The 21,283-nt window shown below is 49.3% G+C and overlaps 1 protein-coding gene across 1 annotated transcript in view; it reads right to left on the bottom strand.

The window, feature by feature from the left end:
* Window positions 1-18,832, bottom strand: part of LOC131491241 (large ribosomal subunit protein P1-like) — a 31,172-nt gene extending 12,340 nt beyond the window's left edge. Inside the window, exons 1-3 of the mRNA XM_058693879.1 lie at window positions 18,776-18,832; window positions 10,703-11,029; window positions 8,337-8,348 (exon numbers count right to left, since the gene is read on the bottom strand). Coding sequence (XP_058549862.1) covers window positions 8,337-8,348; window positions 10,703-11,029; window positions 18,776-18,832 — 396 coding nt within the window. The remainder of the gene's footprint in view (window positions 1-8,336; window positions 8,349-10,702; window positions 11,030-18,775) is intronic.
* Window positions 18,833-21,283: the final 2,451 nt, after the last annotated feature.

The following is a 21,283-nucleotide window of genomic DNA, read 5'->3' as shown; positions in this document are numbered from 1 at the left end:
AGAAATTTTACTTCTAGGAATTTATCTTAAGGAAATAATTGGACAAGTTCAGAAAGTTGCATGGATGAGAAGGATATTCATCACATAAAATGGTGAGAATTGGATCAGACTAAATATCCCACAACAGCAAATTGGTTAAATAAATTTTGATTCAGCTCTACAATAGAATACTGTAGCTGCTGCCCGTGGCACAGATTTATTGGCACAGAAAGAGAGAGCCCCAGTCTATTATAGTGCAGTGTATGCATAATGTGAGCCCATCTTTGTAGAAAAAAAAAAAAAAAATATATATATATATATATATATATATATATATATATGTGCATGAAGAAAGTCTCCATGATAGTCAGCAAAAACTTAATGGAAATTTCTGGGTGTGGAATCCCAGGTGGTTTTATCTTTATTGTTTTTATTTTGCCTCTATTTAAATTTTTTCCTCAGTGATTTTGTATCGTGGGTGCAATTAAAAATGAAAGGGAAGGAAAAAACAACTATGTGCTGTTGGACACGTTAGCCTCTAAGGGTCACAATTTCCTTATCTGTGAAACAGGCGTGACCATACTCACTTCGCTGGATTTGGGGAAGATTCCGTGAGATCACGTGTTACGAAGCATCTGGCACCTGCTAGGCATTCAAAATCCATAGCCGTTGTTCTCGGTTATCAGTGAACTAAGGAACCTTAGAAGTTGGTTTGTTTATTAATTAACCCTCCCATCTATTTATTAATTCAATAAGCGTGGCTTGGAACATACTGTGTGCTTGGCTGCGTGCTGGATGAAGACAGTAGTGATGATGAGAATAGCGAACCCTTCTATGTGGTGCCGGGCACTATTGTAAGTACTTGGAGTTTATTCACTGTTTAAATCTACACCATAACTCTGTGAAGGGACACTATTCTTAGCCGTTTTATAGATTCTGAAACCGAGGCACAGAAAAGTCAAGTGACCTGCCTCACGAGTCATTGCTCAGCCTCCAGACTACATGCCTGAGGGACACAGGGAGTCCGCTGTGGGTTCCACCCTGCTCCCCAACTGGGAGCGCAGGGGCGAGGTGGGAGGTGCCTGCTGGGGAAGGAGCAGATCTCTCAGGGCTAATCCAGACACTAGAGGGTGGTTAGCAGGGTTAGGGGATTCCTATTATTCTGAAGCCCCTGGCCGAGCTGTGGCTCTCTGAACCCAGGCTCCCAGGAGACCCAGACAGAGGGCGACACCAGTCTCCTGGTGAGCAAACGAGGCTCCCCACGGGCTGGATACTGGGCAAAGCACATTCACGCAGTATCTCACTTAATCCTCACGTCAACTCTGAAGGAGATGCTGTTTTGTAGAAGTGTATGCATAATGTGAGCCCATCCGAAGCTCGGCCAGGTGGAGGGACCTGCCCAGGGCCTCACGGCTAGCAAGTGAGGAGACCAGCTTCACACTAGGGTCCTGAGCTACTGTCTTAACCGCTTTGCTTAATATCCCCTTGTGTGGGGCTCCCCTGTCTCCTCTCCACCCGCAGTGGGGGTCCTGGGGACCCACAGGGGAGCTGGGAGACTTCCTCTATCAGGCACACCATTCGAAGATAATTGCTACTCCTCAGCTGCCATGGTTTTGCTGGGCCAAGGGACAACATCGTCACATCAGGGCAGAAGCAGGGGAGAGCTGGCAACGCCCAGGGCCAAATAGGCACACAGATGGGAGTAAGCTAGGGGAGGAAACTGGGAGGCCGGGGTAATCCCCCTCTACCCCCTTCATTCTACGGCTGAGGAAATGGGGACGGGGGTACTTGTCCAGGGTCCTGCATGGGTACTTGAGCCCAGGCTTTCCTAGAGTAGGATCTACTGTTCCACCGCAGGGGGAATGAACTGAGGCTGTGGGTGAGGTGGGGGACGATGGCCCCTCAGCCGTGACTGTAGGTCTGGGACTCCTCTGGGGAAGGAGAACCATCTAACATTCCTAGGAATCTCAAGCCCCAAGTGATCACTCCAGCCCTAAGTGGGGGCTTTGTAAAAAAAACAAATCCCCTGACAGGTGCTCTGTGTGTGTCTGTCTTCCCCGCTTCACAGCAGGATCTCTGAAAGGCAGCGTGTGTCCTCACCGTCACCACCTCCTCCCTCCCCTCTTCTCTCGAACCCACCCAGTCTGTCCTTGTCTCCCACCAGCCTAGTGAAACAGCTCTTGTCAAGGTCCCAGGGGCCCTTACAGTGACGATTCAGCAGTCACTTCTCAGGCCTCAGTGGCGCATTCTGTCTTCTCCTTGAAAGAAACACTCTCTGCATTCGGCTTCTGCCCCCAGGCACGGCACACCCAGGCTCTCCTTCCACCTCCCTGGCCCCCTGCTCTTCCCAATCTCCGGCCATTAGGAAGACGAAAGTCAGATTCTTCTATTTGGGGGGATTAGGTACACATTTTCTTGGGTGTAGGAGGCTGGACCAAGTGATGGTTCATCCATATAGATACTCACTGAACAAACAAACAAAAATTAATTCCATCTTAAAAAGAACATCTTGACAGCTGCTGCCCTCAACCTCCAGGAGTCCTTCCCTCCCATGATGTTATGCTGCTGGCAGCTTTGGAGAGGGAGGAGGAAGCCAAAACCCAAGAAGCCTCTAGGAAGCCACAGGAAGCCTCTAGAAGCCAGAAAAGACAGGGAAACATCTTTTCCCCTCACAGCCTCCAGGAAAAATGCAACCCCGCTGTCACCTTGATTTTAGCCTAGTGAATTGAAACCCCTTTGGACTTCTGCCCTTCACGACTCTACGATAGTAAGTTTGCATTGTATTAAGCCACTAAGATTGTGGTAATTTGTTATAGCAGCCATGGGACATTAATAATTTCTGTTGATATGATGAATTACACTGGTTTATTTTTGAATGTTAAACCAACTTTGTATTCCCGGGATAACCCTCACTTGGTCATTATATATAATCCATTTTATATATTGTCAGATTCAAGTTGCTACAATTTTGTTTAGCATTTTACTTCTATGTTCATGAGGGATATTGGTTTGTAGTTTTCTTATAATGTCTTTGGCTTTGTTATCAGAGTAATGCTGGCCTCACAGAATGAGTTGGAAAATATTCTTTCCTACTTAATTTTCTGGAAGAGTTTTTGTTGAATTGGCATTATGGTTTCCTTAAATGTCTGCTAGAATTCTCCACTGAAATCATCTGGTCCTGTAGCGTTTTTTTTTTTTGTTGTTGTTGGAAGGTTTTTATATACAAATTCAATTTATTTAATGGATACAGGCTATTTAGGTTATGTTTCTTTTTGAGTGAACTTTGATCGTTTATGTCTCAAAGAATTTGCCTATTTCATCTAAGTTGTCAAATTTATTTTAAGAAAGCTGTTCATAATGTTCCCTTATTCCTTTTAATATTTGTGAAATATTATGGTGTCATCTCTCTCATTCCTGATACTGATAATTTGCATTTTCTCTCTTTTTTCCTTACTTGTCTATCTAGAGGTTTATCAATTTTACTGATTTCTTCAAAGAACCATGTTTTGGCTTCAATGGCTTTCTCTATTATTTTTCTGTTTTCTGTTTCATTGATTTCTGCTCTAATTTTTAGTATTTCTTTCCTTCTGTTTACTTTGGGCTTAATTTGCTTTTCCCACCCTAATTTCTTTTCTTCTTTTTCAAATTGAGGTATAATTGATGTATAACGTTATGTCAGTTTCAGGTATACAATAAAATGACTAGTTATTTATATATATTGCAAAATGATTACCACAGTAAGTCTAGTTAACATCAGTCACCACAAATTGTTGTAAATTTATTCTTGTGATGATAGCTTTTAAGATTCACTCTTAGCAACCTTCAAATATACAGTATTAGTAACATAACCAGGCTGTGCATTACATCTCCAGGATTAATTTGTTTTTATAGCTATAAGTTTATATCTTTTGTCCCCTATCACCCCATCCCCTTCCCCAGTTTCTTTAGGTGGAAGTTGAAGTCAGTGATTTGGGAACTTTTTTTCTTTAAAAAATTTTTTTAACATTTATTTATTTTTTGAGAGAGAGAGACAGAGATAGTGTGAGTGGGGAAGTGGCAGAGAGAGAGAGGGAGACACGGAATCCAAAGCAGGCTTCCTGATAGCTGATAGCTATCTGTGCTGATAGCTCAGAGCCTGACCTGAGGCTCGAACTCACGAACCGTGAGATCATGTCCGGAGCTGAAGTCGGACACTTAACCAACTGAGCCACCCAGGGGCCCCAAGACCTTTCTTCTTTCTTAATATTGGTATTTAGTGCTATATATTCCCTCCTAAGTATTGTCACAGAAGCATACCATGAATTTTGTGTTTTTATTTTGTGTTGTGTTTTCCTTTTCATTCGGTTCAAAAAACTTTGTAATTTCCCTTTTGCTTTCTTCTTTGAACCATGGGTTAGTAAGTATGTTTTTTGTTTGTTTTTGTTTTTAGCTTCCAAGTATTTGGTGATTTTCCTCATATCTTTCTGTTATAGATTTCTAATTTAGTTCCATTGTGGTCAGAGACCATTCTTTGTATGACTTGAATCTTTTAAAATTTATTCAGACTTGATTTATGGCTCTATCTTTTAAAATATTCCATGAGTACTTAAAAATCATGTATATTCTGATGTTGAAGAGAGTGTTCTATAAATGTCAACTAGGTCAAGTTGTTTTAGAGTGTTGTTCAAATCTTATATCATAAATGCTTTCTGTCTACTTGTTCTATCAACTTTTGAGGGAAGAGTATGGAGGTCTTCAACAATAATTGTGGATTTGTCTATTAATCCTTACCATTATGTTTGTGCATCCTGTATTTTGAAACTCTGTTATTAGATGCACAAAGATTTTAGATTGTTATGTCTTCTGTATTAAGTGATATCTTTATCATTATGAAATGAATTTCTCTAAGATTTACTTTACCTGGTGATAGTTTTTGCTCTGATATCACTCTGGTATCTCTTTTTAAAAAAAATTTTTTTTAATGTTTATTTTTGAGAGATAGAGAGAGAGAGGGAGAGGGAGAGAGAGAGTAGGGTAGGGGCAGAGAGAGAGGGAGACAGAATCTGAAGCAGGCTCCAGGCTCTGGGCTGTCAGCACAGAGCCTGACATGGGGCTCAAACTCCTGAACTATGAGATCATGACCTGAGCCGAAGTCAGATACTTAACTGACTGAGCCACCCAGGTGTCCCTACTTTGATATTTCTTTTGTTTAGTGTTAGCATGGCATAGCTTTTTTGGCATCCTTTTACCCCTATGTGTCTTTATATTTAATGTGTCTTTTTTGAGACACATGGTTGGTTCTTGCTTTTCTATCCTGTCTGACAATCTCTGTCTTTTAATTGGGATGTTCGGATCATTTATATTTAATGTGATTATTGATATGGTTAGGTTTAAGTCTATCATCTTGTTATTTGTTTTATGTTTGTCTCATCTGTTTTTGTTTCCTTTTTTATATTGTTTGGTTCTTTTGGTTTTTTTAATGGTTCCAATTTATCTCTATTGTTGGTTTATTAGCTATAACTTGTAGTCATTATTTTAGGGTGTATAGTATGTATCTTTAACTTACAATCGTCTACAAATGGTATTGTGCTATTTCAGGTGTGATGTAAGACTTTTATGATAGCATGCTTTCATTTCCCATCTCCTAGCCATTTTTCTATTGCTGTCATACATTTTACTTATAGATGTTATAAACCTCATAATATATACATTGTTGTTTTTGTTTAAATAGTCAATTATTTTAAGAATTAGTTTAAATAATAATAAAACTAATATATTTACCTGTGTAGTTATCATTTCTGGTGTTTTTCATTCCTTGAATCCATATATCTATCTGGTAACATTTTCTTTCTGATGGAAGGGCTTTCTTTAACATTTATTATAGTGAAAGTCTGTTGTTGATGAGTTCTTTAAGCTTTTGTATGTCTGAAATAGTCTTAAATTTGTCTTTGTTTTGAAAGATATTTTTGCTGGGTTTGGACTTACAGATTAACTGCTGTTTCTGGAAAATGCCAAGGATGTCCCTGCATCAGGGAATACTTTCTCTTTCCATTACCCAGAATGCTAACCGCCTCCCCCCCCCCGCCCCAGACATTTCTCTGTCTGTCTCTTCATTGTGTCTCAGCTCAAATGTCCCTTCCTCATAGAGCCCTTCCATGACTATCTGATCTAAGATAGCAACTCTGTTGCTTCTCTCCTTACCATATTTTATTTTTCATTGTAAAACTTATCCTTACCTGACCTTCTGCATTTTTGTTTACCTGCTTATCATCCTTTCCTCAGTTGAATACAGGCTTCATGAGGGCAAGGACTTTGTCTTGGTCACTCTTGAGTTATCTACGCTTAGAACAGTGCCAGACATATTGTAGATGCTTAATGAAGCAGATTGAATGAACGAATGAATGCTCTTTTTGGTCATTAGGTGCAATCTACTTGCTGTGCGACTGTAGACAAGTCCTGTTCCACTCAGGGCATGTCCTTTTCTAGTGGGCAGTGGCTGAATGTCAGCTCACCCTCCCCCCTAACCTCCCGCACTGGGCACTGTGTCAAATGTGCCCTGGGTTTCGCCGCTCCCACTCTACCAGAGGGAGTAGGGCCAGATGTTTTCTATCCAGGGCTTGAGGGCACCAAGCTTTGTATTGTCATAATCACCACCAGGGGGCGCTGGATGCTTAGATTCTGGACCATTGGGCTCTGTGCCCTCGCTCCTCTTTGGGTTGGTAGAAGTCACTGTTAGTGACTGTCGATTAGGATCTCTGATGCAGGTGGTGTAAATGGACGTGGGGAATGGGAAGGCATTTCTAGGATCCCTGACTTCCAGGCTCAAGGTGTGGGGTTTCAGCTCTCACTGTTCACCCTCCCATGGCTCCCCACCCATCAACTGACCCCTTGAAATGATTCACCTGTGTCTTCCTGGAGACGGGAAGAAGTGGGCCCACTAGGATGGAAACCGTACAGGGTGCTTGGTGGCATCTTACATGTCCTGGACCCCCAAATCAACTTGCGGCTTTGGACAAGTAAACCCTTTGGCATTACTGAGCAGGGTGACCCTGTTATCCTTGAGGTCCCTCCAAGAAGCTAGAAACCTGGCAAACCTGTTCCAGCTCTTTGGCTTCCTTTCTGGTGTTTTCCTTTGGCTGAGCTCTTCACTGCCCCTCCTCAGGTCATTGAAGAGCCCCGGCCTGCAGATTGTCCCTCAGACTCTGAGGCCCCCATTGTCTGTTTAGATGGCTGTCCCCCTCTCCCACTAGACTGGAGCCCCTTGTGGGCGGGACTGCAGATTGTCCCTCAGACTCTGAGAGCCAGGAGGAGTGGGGAGTTGCCTTCCGCGTGGAGAGGTTCACATGTACAGAGGCTCATTTAGTTCTCTTAAGAAGTGGGAATGTTTTAGCTACTGACCCATCGATGGGTGGGGAGACTGAGCCCCAGAGAGTAGGACGATCAGTCTGCGGTCGCATATCGACATGTGGCATGCTCAGTTCTACTCACCTTCTGTGTTGGGTGTGTCCAGTGCCCCTTGGGCCATTCCCTTTCCAGAGAGCTAGCTCCTTTAGCTGATGTAGCCTCTGAGCCTTCGCACTGCTGACTTTCCTCTGCCTGGAGTATCTTTCCCTCACCCCTTCACGTGGCTGGTTCCTTCCCATCATTTGGATGAGAGGCCAGATGTCACCTCCTCAGAGAGACCTTCCCTGGCCATACCTTGTCCCTCGTTATCTCAGCAGCTTGCTTTATTTCTTCTAGAGCACTCGTCACCATCTGAAATCAGCTGCTACCCTGGTTTATGGTTTATGCTCCGTCTCCCCTGTCAGAATGAAGTTGCCAGCAGAGCAGGGACCTTGCCTGCCTTGTTCCCTGATGGGCCACGTCTCACACATGGCACACAGTCAGAGGCATCCCATGGGTATTATTGAAGGAGTGAGTGAGGACGATGGAGAGTTGCCTGTCACCCATGCAGGTCTCCAGACAGTAGTGCAGAGTCATGCCGACCCCCGGGAATCCTCTGTGGCCGTTGTGTCCGTTCCTCTCTGGGCTTCTTACTCCTTCATTGTCTCCCCCATGAGTAGCATACTCCTCAGACAGGAAGCCATGGCGTGTTTGATTCACAAACCAAAGCCAAGATACGGGAGGAGGAAGGAGGGGAGCCACAGGCCTTGAGGGTGGGGTGTTCTAGAGCAGAGACCAAGGATTGCAGACATGCTCCATACCTTTGATTTTCCAAACTCAGGCAAAGTGTGCAGATGGGGTTTCTGGCCGTGATGACAGCCCCGTATGAGAACGCGAGTTCCCTGTTAGAGGACCAGTCTTGTCAGGAGGCTGCCCAGGGCACCCTTCTCACCCTGTGTGTTCCTGGGATCCCTCCCAGAGCCTTGAGTACTTACCTGCATGACGACCTGGTGACCAGATGGAGAGCAGACAGTGCAACAGGAGAGGAGTCATGCTTTGGGTCAAGGAGACCTGACTTAGATAGAGTCCTGGCTCAGTGGCTTCCATGCTGTGTGACCTTGAGCAAGTGACTTTCTCTCTCTGAGCCAAGAAGAAATGAGCTCTGCCTTCTGGGATCAGTCATCCAGGCCCCGCCTTTTCTGTTGGGGTTCCTAGCCATCTTTCAATGCTCAGCATCAAGCGTACCTCTGGGAAAGCCATCCCACCCCCATCTGGGGAGTCAGGTTCTCTCCTTCCCCTGGACTTATCCTGTTCTGCCTATGTCGATAGCATGATGACATTGTCTGTTTAGATGTCTGTCCCCCTCTCCCACTAGACTGGAGCCCCTTGTGGGCGGGACTGAAACTTTGTTCATTTCTGCATCTGTCACGTGCAGCATGAGGACAGGCGCACCACAGGTATGGTAGTGATATCGAGTGAGTTGGGTCGAGACTGGGTTGATTTCTCTTCTCAAGGATATCTGGGACAAACTTGCCATCCACTGAGTTCAGAGAGCCCTGAACTCGTCCAGCACTCCCGGCCCTCCCCTTCCTCTTCAACGATGCTGTCCAGAGTGGAACAGTATCATCAGCGGTGACCCCTAACTTACCACGCGCCAGGCACGGTGCTGAACACTCACCTGAGTTATCTTATCTAATCCTCAAGCCCACACCGTGATGCGATTTTAAGCCCACTTTAGACACAAACATACTGAGGCTCAGAGAAGTCCAGTGACTTGCCTGAGGTCACACAACTCATAAGGAGCAAAACCCAGTGGTATGCTGGTCCATGTTTAGCAACTGGCTCTCAAAACAAAAAGCCTGGATTTGAGGTGTTTGCCTCTTTCTGTGGTGCTCATACTCCCACAGAATTTCAAGCCCCCAACATGACATCCCTGAACTTGAACTTGGGAAGACATGCTCACAATTGGCTCTTGTGGGTGGGGACGAGCCAGCTTCAGCACACCGTGGGGCAAAGCTGAGATTCAAACCCAGGCCTGTTTGGTGCTGACCAATTAGCATTCGAGATTCCTCTAAGATTTGGTATTCAGTGAAAAAAAGCAAGGTGTATACATACATCCACACAAAAGAATATATATGTACGTATATACGCATTATGTATATGCGGGTGTGTTTGCTTGTGTGTGTGGATCTTGAAGGATTTGCTAGAAACTGATAACACCCCTGTGTGTTTTTTTTTCCAGGGAGGGGAACCGTGTGGCTGGGAGATGGTGGGGCTGGGGGCTGGGGAGAGGTTTACTCGGGGTGTCCTTTCTACTTTTTGAATTTTGAACCATGCGAGTGTATTAACTATTTAAAAAAATGAACAAACAAACAACAAATCCCAACAGCCAACCTGCGGACGGATGCTGGGCCTGTAGCTCTATGCGAGGCCGGTGGCCGGTCTGCGGGCCAGGAGCTGGGCGGGGCGTGCTGAGTGGCTTGGTTGGGGCTGGTGTTTTGGCAGAGGGGGACAGATAGGGAGGCCCCGTCTTCCCACAGCGTGAGGAATAGGTGTACTTGTTTCAATTCTCATCCATGCAGTTTGGTCACTGAGACTATGGCACTGCACTCTAAACTCAATTAGAAATTTAACAAACCTTATAAATCCTCCCCAGCCTGAGCCTTGTAAATCTCCAGAGCGGGGCCAGCTTAGCACTTATCCATCTCTGGCTTAATGACCTCCCCAGCCCGGCCGAGAGTGATTCAGGGCCAGTGACAGGTCTAATTAGTGAGCGCAAAGTGTAGCCGCGGGCAGGCCGGCAAGGTGAGGAGGAAGAGGGAGCCTGGTCCTTGCCCGGGGGCATTAGGGAAGTGAGTCCTGACCCTCCCTTGTCCAGTCTGGACCTCGTGGCTCTGGCACACAGGAGGAGAGGCAGGGAGGGGTGGCAGGTGCCTGACTGACTTTCATAGTTCATGTCGCCCTGCTGGTGGTGAGTCTCACTCGGGGATGGCTGTTGAGGGCACGCCACTGATACCGAGATTGCGTCGAGGGCCACGTGGGAGCCAAGAAGTCTCCTAGCCAGGCAAATCCGTGGACAGATTTGAGGCTGTGTTGATAGCCAGTGTGGTGGGTGTGGGAGAGTTTCGAGGGTGGGTTCTGATCTTCCAGTGCCTCGGGGAATTATATTCCAGAGCAATTCATGTGAGATCACAGGGAGTCCAGACAGCCCCATTTTTAAGAGTGAAGGGTTCAGCTTTAGTGAGACGATAGCTGACTATCCTTGTGAGGTAGTGAGCTCCTTGTCAGTGGATAGACAGCCCAGGATCCTCTGCTATTTTTTTTTTTTTTTAAGAGCTCAGCTTGTTATTGAACAGGTTACGGGAGAGGTGTGGTCCAAAAGACCAAAACGTGTGTCATCACCAGACTCGTCCAATTCTTGTTTCTTTGCTTCCACTTTCTTCTCCGCAGGGGCAGCCCCGGAGGGGGGAGCAGGATCTCCTGCTGGGGTGGCTCCTCCAGCCCCTACCTCGCAGATGAGGCTCCAGATGTTGACATTGGCCAGGGCCTTTGCAAACAAGTTCCTCCAGAAAGGTCCCACATTTACACCCGCTGCTTTAAGGAGGGCATTGGTCTTATCCTCTGTGACTGTGACCTCATCGTTGTGCAGGATGAGGGCTGGGCCTGAGTAGATGCAGGCAGTTGAGCTCTGAGCCAGAGACCTTGGTGCCGGGGAGTGCCGAGTGGGCTCTCCTGGGCGGGTGCTCCTCACTGGTGGTTAAAGCAAGGGCCCCACTCCGACGCGACCTTAGCTTCCTTGGAAGGACCGAGCACCTCAGCGGCAGCTGGGAAAAAGGGCCAGGATCCTCTACTGTTAACCCCAGCTGTGTGTCGGGTCTTTTATACATCATCTGATGTGATCTTCAGGCCCCCGTCTTACAGGTGAGGAAACTGATGTTCAGGGAGGTTATGAGACACGTGCCAGGTCATTCCAAACCAGGATTTGGATGCTGGCCTGCCTGGCTTCAGAACCGGCGGCCCCTGGCTCCCCCTCCACACTTCTCTCTATCTCTGCTGAAGATGCGCCCTTCAGGCTGGGCACAAAATGATTAAAGGCCCCACAGCCAAGAGCCACGATCTCCTGGCCACAGGGGCTGCCTCCGACAGGCTGTTGCACCGTGTTCCGCGCCGGGGTGGGAAGACGTGGGCCCTCTCTCTCTGCAATCTTTCCCTCCTCTCCTGCACTCATTCTGAGGCCTCATTTTCCTGTCTTCTCCCAGCCTCCCTCTGGCCTCTCTCTGGCCCTGATCCCAGCTCCCACTGGGTTATTCGCCAGGAATTTGGGGGTGGGGTAGGTCTGAGCTCCCCCTCCTACCAGTCACCTCCACTGCTTGGATGTAGGAGGCAGAGCTGATAAGGCTGCCTGGGGAGATAGATGCCGGCTCTGGTCCCCGCGGGCCCTCTGACCCTCTCCCTGCCCTCGACCCCCCCCGGAGCAGTCACCAGGAGGAGGCCCGGGTAATTGGTTCCATCCAAGACTCATCCTCAGTGGCGCGAAAGGGAAAGTTATAAATATTTTTACCTATAACTCATGACGAATAAAAATTTAATTACACTGAAAAATTTAAATTTCATAAGAAATAAATATTAATCCTGGAGAGTGACTTCTGTGGGAAGTTAACTTTCAAATGTCGTCAATCTGCAGGTGCCTGGGGTCTGGGGAGGGGAGGAGGAGGCCCCCAGTTCTGGCTCCTGGTTTGGAGTGGCGGTCTCCCCTCCTGAGACTGAGGGTTCAAAGACTCAGGTCTCCACCCAGGGAAGAGTCCGCCCTCAGCTCGCTCCCTCTCTCCAACGATAATTGCTTACCTACCACGTCGAGAGATTTTTCTAGGTGCAGCGAAACTGCAGGAAAGGACACACATTGTTCTTGCCCCGTGTCACGTGGAGGCAGACGTTAAATGGATAACCACCAGCTACAGCCCCGTCGGTACCCCTCTGCTGGGCACAAATCCCTGCTTGGTTTTATTATTATTGTTATTTTACTTTTGAAAAATTCAAGGCTAACACACACCTAGAAAGATGCAAAACAAACACATAAGCATGCAGGGCAGGGAGGAATGACAGCATAGGGGAAGGCACGTGGCCCGGGTCAAGGAAGCTAGAGTGGGCTCCCATGCTAGACACTTGAGGGAGGGAGGGGCCCTGCCTTGAGGACCTTCACGGACCATTTGATGGATGGCTCCGGCTGCCTGGCCAGGGAGAGGGCGATTGGGGGTAAGGTGGCCTAATATTAGTAACAACATCTCAATACATACTGGCGGTTTATCATGTGCCAGGCGTGATTCTAGGCCCTTGATGGGTATTAGCTCATTTCACCCTGACAGAACCCCACAAGGAGAAAACAGAAACACAGAGAGGTTAATTAACAAGTCCAAAGTCACATAGCTGGTGGAAGGCATGGCTGGGTTACGCTTGAGTCCCCTGGCTTAGAGACTTCTCTGAGTTTCTCTGAAGTGGGACAGCCCAGGTCTTGGCCACAGGTGCCTGGCTTCCAGTGCCCTCTGGAACCTCTACAAATGCGCTCGTGTTTCACATCTGCTGTGTGGCCTCAGTCAAGCCTCTCAGCCTCTCTGAGTTTCAGGTTCCTCTTTCGCGACCCAAGGATTAAAAATCCCCACTCTGTGCCTCCGCAGGTTTGTATGGGGCTGGAAAGTGGTGTTGTAATTCCGGTCACAGTGACAAAGCTGATTCTAGCCGTGAGCCACTCTGGCCCATGTGCTGCTGGGGATACTGCAAGCCACCTCCCTGGGAGGCAGGCCTTATTCCCATCTGATGCTGGGGACACTGACATCTCAGGAGGAGCCTGAGGAGGGCGAGGTGATTAGAGAAGCTGCCTGTGGGCAGTGGTGGGGTGGTGGGGTATTGTTCCAGGCAAGGGAGTTGAGGGCAGGATTTGGGACCTGCTCCAGGAGGGCTCTGACATGAGCAGAGGCAAGGAGAACGATGTGTGCATGTTGTGTTGGGGGAAGGGGAGGGCAGGCTGGGTTCTGAGCTGCCCACCTCAGCTGCTTCCCCATTCCACAGATGCTAAAGTTGAGGCCACCCTGAGCTGGGGCTACGGAGCTGGGTCTGGGTCTGGGTTGCACCTGGGTAGAGAAGGGGGGCAGTGGGGTAGGATCTTGGACTTGGGCCTGGCAAGCAAAGTCCTTGGCTCTTGAACCCGAGACCAAGGCCGAAGGGGGTGGCTGGGCCTGGCGCCAGCTTGGGGCGGTGCAGTGGGGCTCTGAGGGCCTTGTCCTGCAGCCGTCAGTGATATGGTGGGCTGGAACCGCCATGGCTCACATGTGAGAGAGCCCAGAGGAGGCTGGGGCCCTGAGTCTAATTTGCCCCTTTATGACCCTCCATGGAGGTAGGTGACAGACACTTCCAGCTCTCCAGGGACTAAACAGACCAGGTCCCCCTTAAGTATTGGGAAATACTCTGAGTCCTTATTTGGCTGGCCCGGGACCCCGAATGGGGGTACTTTAGGTGGGAGGTGGGGAATCCACCCTCTGTGGCAAAAACTCAGGAATGCTTCACCCTTTCCCCCAGGCCCAGACACACGTGTACAGATATTCACATATTCAGACATGGACGTGCACGCTGACACGCGTGTGCACACAGCTGTGTGTGCTCGCGCAGACACGCATACACACGGCTGCTGGTACGCAGGCGCCCACACAACCACAGATAGATTCCCGGGTATCCGTGGATCTCCGAGTGCCCCCTCCCGACAGCGTTCCGCTGATGGAATGCCGTAATATTTTTCTATTAAATGTTGCATTTGTTGTGCCTTTTAGTAGCTCTCCTCATTAAAAATGATATTATCCCCATAAATAAGCCGGCTCCTGAGAAGAGTGCCCGACTCCATTTCTCTTCCTAATTGAGACACTTAGCTTTGATTTGCTCGTTGGCACGTACCGAGCGGATTAATTTTCAATTAATGCTCGTGGGCGGGTGGCTGCAGGCAGCGTGGGCTTGCAGCCCAGTGGCCTGGGAGCAGGGGCAGGTGGGAAGGAGCAGGGGCAGGAGGACCCAGAGAGGGTGTCTTTATGTTTCCTGGCCGTGTGAAAGAGAGCACTGGGGACTCCCTGGAGCTTCGTGGTTTTGTTCTTTGTGGGAGAGTGGGCCCTGGAGGGCCCTCTCTGGTGGGAAGCACCCTCTTCTCTTACTAAGCGCTATGGGCTCAAAGTTTATGTCTCCTCCCCCCCCAACCCCCTCCCACCCATTCCTATGTTGAAGCCCTAACTCCCCATGTGATGGTATTTGGAGATGGGTCCTGCTCATCCTCAGAGACCTACCCCTGGTCATTGACTTTCTAGGCAAACGCTGGGGAGGTGTTAGGGCTCCGAGGGTAAGTGGGTAGACAGGCCAGCTGACCTGGGTTCAAATCCTGGTTCTTCTGGTTAGCTCATGACCCGATCAGGTTATTCTATCTCCCTAGGCCTCAGTTTCCTCTGTAAACAAGGGTGATAATAAGAGTACTTATTTCTTTTTTTTATTAAAAAAATTATTTATTTTTGAGAGAGACAGAAGCAGGGCATGAGCGGGAGAGGGGCAGAGAGAGAGGGAGACACAGAATCCGAAGCAGGCTCCAGGCTCTGAGCTGTTAGCACAGAGCCTGATGCGGGGCTCAAACTCATGATCTGCGAGATCGTGACCCGAGCGGAAGTCGGCCGCTCTACTGACTGAGCCACCGGGGCGCCCCAAGAGTACTTACTTCATAGGGGTTGTTAAAAAAAAAAATTCGACCGAGTAAATATGAGCATCTCATTGGCTCTGTTAAGTGATTCATGAATTAGGAAAGGATTGTTTCAGGCAAGGTCACCTGCACTGAGGTGGAAGAAGGGCAAGGGGTCTCATTAAGTGGATTACTTCATCTTTGGGGGGTGGAGAGGGCCTATGTATGTGGAGATTGCCTCCTTGGTGCTGATCACAAAATTCCCAACTGACTGGTTAAGCCTTACATTTCTGGGGGAGGCTGAAACCGCAATTATGTTAGATATTAAGCCCCAGGTTTGATGGCTTGGCCTATGTGATGCCATTTTAAGCCTGTGGTTTCCTTTTCCTCTTTTTTTTTTTTTAATTAAAGATTTTATTTTTAAGCAATCTCTACACCCAACATGGGGCTCGAACTCACAACCCCGAGGTCAAGAGTCACATGCTCCACCGACTGAGCCAGCCAGGAGCCCCAAGCCTGTGGCTTTCTTTTCAACAGGGTGTTGTGCCAATTAGATGAGAGAAAGCATTTATACTTGGCACTCAAAGTATGGTGTCTAGACTGGAAGCATCGGTATCTCCTGGGTGCTTATTAGAAATGCAGAATCTCAGGCCCCACCCCAGACCTGCTGCCCCGGGGCTCACATTCCGGCTCTGTGGATGCGCAGTGGGTGCCCACTTCAGCTTTGGCACTGGCTTCACGGGTCTCCACCTGTAAACGTGGAGATCAGGACGCCACCTCCCGGAACAGATCGGAGAGCTCAATGAGATTAAGCAGAAGGTAGCTCCGGGAGTTGTGCAAGGTGATTCTGAGATTGCGAAGCTCCAAAAGCATTTTTGCGCATGTTTTATTTACTCTTCCTTTGTCCTTTAATTTACTCTTCCATCGTTTGCATTTTAAACGTAAGCAATGGAGGCATTTCAAACCAAGTGATGAGTCCAAGCTCATTTGGTGAGTCAGCCGCACAACTGGGTCTGGTCCCAGGACTGGTGTCCGTGAGCAGCGCCAGGCCTCAGGGAGCTCCTAGAGCAGTGGGATCAGGCCACAGCCCCTCCCTCCAGCCACTGAAACCCTCCGGGTGCCTATCTCTCTCTGGATTGTGCTGTTGGCCCGTTTCTCCCTTTTTGTGTGTGTTGGGAGTGGAGGTGGCTGCAGATCGGGGAGGGTGGGTGACAGGAAAGATGGGGCAGCTCTGGGATCTGACGGTTAATTAAAATGTCCTCATGGGTGATCAATCCACAGTCAATGGCTTGAATCCACAATGACCCAGCTTCTTTCTGGCTGGACCCAGCTTCTTTCTGGCTGAGCACGTGGCCTTCCTGGTGGTGCTGGCAGGAGGCCCTGCTGTCTTCCTCCTGGTCCTTGGAGGCCCGGGACGGGATGTGCTGTCGATGCTGCCTCCAAAATATTCCCATCTTGTTTCCATAATAGCTTCTGTCACTGCTCTTGACAGGCCAGCCATTAAGTCTTTGGCAAAATTGTAAGAATTATTAACATATGAGGTTTTATATTATTTGACAGCTGTCGGCTCCTTTGGAATCCACATCACCCTGTCCCCTCTCTCCCCTCCCATCCTCTCCCTTGGCGTCACCCCTCTTGGCCCAGAAGGATGGGAGGGGCCTCCCAATCACTGGGGAACCAGGGGGAGACAAGCCCACGTCAAACTTCACTCACAATCGCTCCTGCGCATCTGTGGGATGTTCCCTGGGGTCTCGCACACCACATCTCTCGCCCTAACCTGGATCATTCCTCAGCATGGACCCTCCTTATCCACACCCCTGGCTTCGATGGCTTCAGTGACGACTCACCACCCTCTACTTACCTCCCAACTGTGCCCCAGACCCAAGTGCCCATCTGTTTCCTGGACATCTCCCTGATGCTTCAAAGACTCCATCCTGGCTCTGCCTCTTGAGTTTTCCATTTAGGTCCTTCCTCCACCATCCACCTGTCTTCTAGGCCAGAAATCTGAGGGTCACCCCAGTCTCTTCTGCCTCCCACACCCTCACAAGTCTCAGATCTCCAAGCCCTGTCCATTCTGCTTCCTAAAGGCCTCTTGACTCTCCCCTCCCCTCCCTTTGCCCTTGTCTGGGTCTTGGCCTCTGCTCCTGGGCCACCATACCTGCTTCCTCGCTGGTCAGTGCCCAGACCCCTCGGGCTTTCCGGGTAGTGCATGCCTGCCCTGCTTCCAAAAGCCCGCAGTGTTTCCCTGGAGCCCTCCCTCCTTTTCAGGTCCCCTCTTGGTCGGTTGCTGAGGGGAGTTGCTGCATAAATGCCCCCGCTCCTACCCCTGTGGGTGGGATAATTGAGGTCCAGGGTCTACACAGGTCCGCAAGGTCGCTAGAATGAAGCTCCACTGTAGTAACTGGCTTGCTGAAGGCACACGTCTCATCTTCCTCCCTCCCCTGCCTCCCTCCCCAACTCCCCTGCTGGGTTTCTGGGATGCCTCCCAAAGAAACTGCTTGCACTCAAATCCTTGTCTCAGAGTTGGCTTCTAGGGAGCCCAAACCAAGACGGGACTCATGATTTGTCCATCCCGCACACCCCAGGGTGACCCTTGGGCTCTGCACATCTGATTCTTTCTCTCCCTCCTTAGGATTACACGCTGTGGCTTTTATTCCTTCACACTGCTGCAGCGAAAGGAGGTCTTTGGAAACCTGAATGTAAACAGCATTTGGGGACTGCTGCTTACGTTTCAAAAGCAGTTGCCACAGGCTTCAGATAGTATGCTTTTTTGGTGCCATCATTAGATAAAGTTATGCTTTTACACAGCTATTAAATAATACAGATATAGGGCCATCAGTGTTAAAGAGAACTACGTTCTCAAATATCAAAGTAACATCACGAAGCTATCCTTACTAACACTTGAGTTGGTTAGCACAAGAATTAACCAGGTAACGGAGATGGGCAACGTCGGTTCCTCCTAAATGCTAAAAGTGGCATTTCAAATTAGTGTAGGCATGGAGGCAGAGAATTAGTTAATCGTGTGGGAAAAACGCAGACACCTACTTCCTGCAAATTCCCGATAGATAGAAATGTGAAGATAAAAAAAAAATGAAATCATGAGAGATCTAGAGGGAACAAAGGCGATCATCTCCAGATGCGGTGGGCCTTCCCAGGGAGACAAGGGAAGAAGCCACAGGCAGGATGGTGAGAACCAGTGGAATGAACAAAGAATCCCGAAGTCAAAAAGCAGACCAGGTGGGAAACTCTACTGGCAGCGTGCACTATAGAAGGAAAAGAAGAAATTGAGTAGGGTTTGGTCGAATCAATCTCCATTTTTGTTTGCTCCTGACACGTAGTTTTAAAAAAATAAAGTCAGCCAAAGCTGGAACAAATCCTGGAAAGGTGAACCTTTGGTCGTCCGCTCATGAAAGCGCTTACCCTGGCGATCAGGAAGTTCTTCCTGGTGTTCACCCTGCATCCTTCTTGCTTCGGTGGGAGCTTTTCTATGCTTTAGGCCTCAGGGGAGAGGGAGGGCCTTTTCTTGAAGTGACTTCAGATAGTATGTGTGGTTCCCAGGGCGTCCAGGCCAAGAGGCTTCGGGAATTGCCACATGCCTTGCCACATACCAGGTCTGGGAGGTTCCGGCTTCTTAGAGGTTCTCCTGGGTCTTCATCCTGGATCCAGAGCTGGTCTTCCCCTCATGCTGGCTTCCTCCCTGTCCCCATCTCCTTCCGGAGCCCACTGGGATCCTACCTGGAGCTTGTCCCGAGACCCATTCTGAACCGCATCTGGATCCCGGTCTTGGGCCATCTCTGACCCCCCAGCGCACCCAGCCGGGGCTGTGGCTGGAGCCCCTATGGCCAGATCCTGTCGGGCTGAGCTGCTGCTCTGAGCCAGGCCGGCTGTGCAGGGAACAGATGGGCTCCCCGTGGACGTGGCAGCGGCACAGAAGTTAATCCACTTTTATCTCGTTATGGTGACAGCCACCCTGTTAAATGGAATGGACTATCGATTCGGGGCTCACTTCCAGCCCGAGGATTTTCCATCACAGGCCTGAGTAGAATAGGAGAAAAGCAACACTTATTAACTCGGATGCCAGTCAGGGGAGCTGGGGGTGGGGGGGAGTAGGGGCTGGGCAGGCGCAGGCGCGAGGGGCGCTGGGGATCGGGGCTCAGACCTGGGGTGTGGGGGAGCCCCTCCTCGCCTCCTCCCTCAAGGAGGACGGGGAGATGAGGGACGGGTGTGTGCATGCACACGTGCAATGCTGATACGTACACGCATGCACGTGCAACACCGACACACATATGCACCCGCCGTGGACACATGCCTGCACACGTACCCATCATCGACACACATATAGTCCAAGTGTTGACACACAGAAATGCACAGTTCTGACTTACATAAATAAACACTCCCTGCCGACACACATATGCACAACCCTGGCACAGGCTTCCGCGATGCTGGTAGATACACATCCGTACGCATGCTGACACATATTCTGATACATTCTTTTTTTTTTTTTAATTTTTTTTAAACATTTATTTATTTTTGAGACAGAGAGAGACAGACCACAAGCAGGGGAGGGGCAGAGAGAGAGGGAGACACAGAATCCGAAACAGGCTCCAGGCTCCGAGCGGTCAGCACAGAGCCCGACGCGGGGCTCGAACTCACAGACCGCGAGATCATGACCTGAGCTGAAGTCAGCCACTTAACCGACTGAGTCACCCAGGTGTCCCGATACATTCTTTAAAAAAAAAAAAAAAATTTTAATGTTTATTTTTTTGAGAGAGACAGAGACAGAGCTTGAGCGGGGGAGGGGCAGAGAGAGAGGGAGACACGGAATCTGAAGCAGGCTCCAGGCCCTGAGCTGTCAGCCCAGAGCCCGACGCGGGGCTTGAACCCACGAACGGAAGCAAGATCATGACCTGAACGGAAGTCAGTGGCTTAACCGACTGAGCCCCCCCAAGTGCCCCTATGCTGATACATTCTTGCTCATGGTGTTGACACACGCCCAACGCTGATACACACACAAACGCTGGCTCGCTGACCCACCTTCTACAGACACACCTACTACCAACCAGCAGTCACATCCAAGGGACACATACATGCCCTGCTGGTAGCCTAATACAGACAGAAACACAGTGGCGGTGCTGGCGTAAATATCGTCTCCCACTGACACACAAATTAACGACGCACATGTACATGACACGTATACACCTATACACAATATTCACACATACACACACTCACACTCATGAGTTCGCTGACGGTTCCCTTTGTTCAGGCCCCTGGTCATTATGGAACACTTTTCCAGCTATTGTTTTGATCAGGTGCTGGGCTGAACGGTAGAGTGAGACCTGGTGCCCGCCCTCAGGCAGCTTTGCCTGGAGCGGGGAGATGTACACACAAACAGACCACACGACACACATAGTAATTACAGCTGCCTCATATATAGTACTTGTATATGGCCCTTACCGTGGTAAGCACTTTACATGTATAAACTTAAAATGTCTATAACAGCCTTTGGAGGTAAGTACTATTATTAGCTTCAGTTTATGAGGGACTTGGACACAGAGAAGCTAAGTGACATGCCCGAGGTCACACAGCTCTGGAGCAGTAGAGCTGGGATTTGAACTCAGGCCATCAGGCTCTCAAGCATGCGTAACCTGTGTGTGTGTATTGTTTCCTTGCATCCGAATCTGACCAGAAAAAAGCCCCCCAAACCGAAACATGGGCCACCCCCATCGTAGACCCAGACCTATCTGCACACAGACATACACCCACGGTACCGTCATGGCCCATTTGGAATGACCCGCACCCACCTCCTGGGAAGGCTGCGTGCAGGGAGGGTGCAGGCCGAGGACCTCACAGTGGCCTGCCTCTGCGGGGAGGGGCAGTTCATGTTGGAAAGGGCCCTGGAGAGGAGGGGTGTGGGGCTGTGGGGTGGCGTGGGGGTGTGCTTTTCCAGCTGTCTTGTCTCCTGTCTGTTGTCCCGGGACCTCTTCCTCTACCTGTTTCCTAATTCCCTTTGGCTGTTTTATGCAGCTGGGATCTCTCAGGACCAGGGCTGGAGTGGTGTGGGGTGGGGGCGGGGGCGGGGGTGGGGATGCTGCTAGGCGGCAGAACTGGTTTTCTCAAACGGGATGGGGAAGGTGAGTCACTAAGCAGGACAGCTGTGAGCTGGGCCTGGAGGCCTTGCTCCTTGGGACAAGTTCTGGAAAGGTATTTTGGGCTGCAGCCAAGTGACCAGGGGCCTGGAGC

The sequence above is a fragment of the Neofelis nebulosa genome, chromosome 2, assembly GCF_028018385.1.
Source record: "Neofelis nebulosa isolate mNeoNeb1 chromosome 2, mNeoNeb1.pri, whole genome shotgun sequence".
NCBI lineage: Eukaryota > Metazoa > Chordata > Mammalia > Carnivora > Felidae > Neofelis > Neofelis nebulosa.
This window is presented reverse-complemented; position numbering and strand designations above follow the sequence as displayed.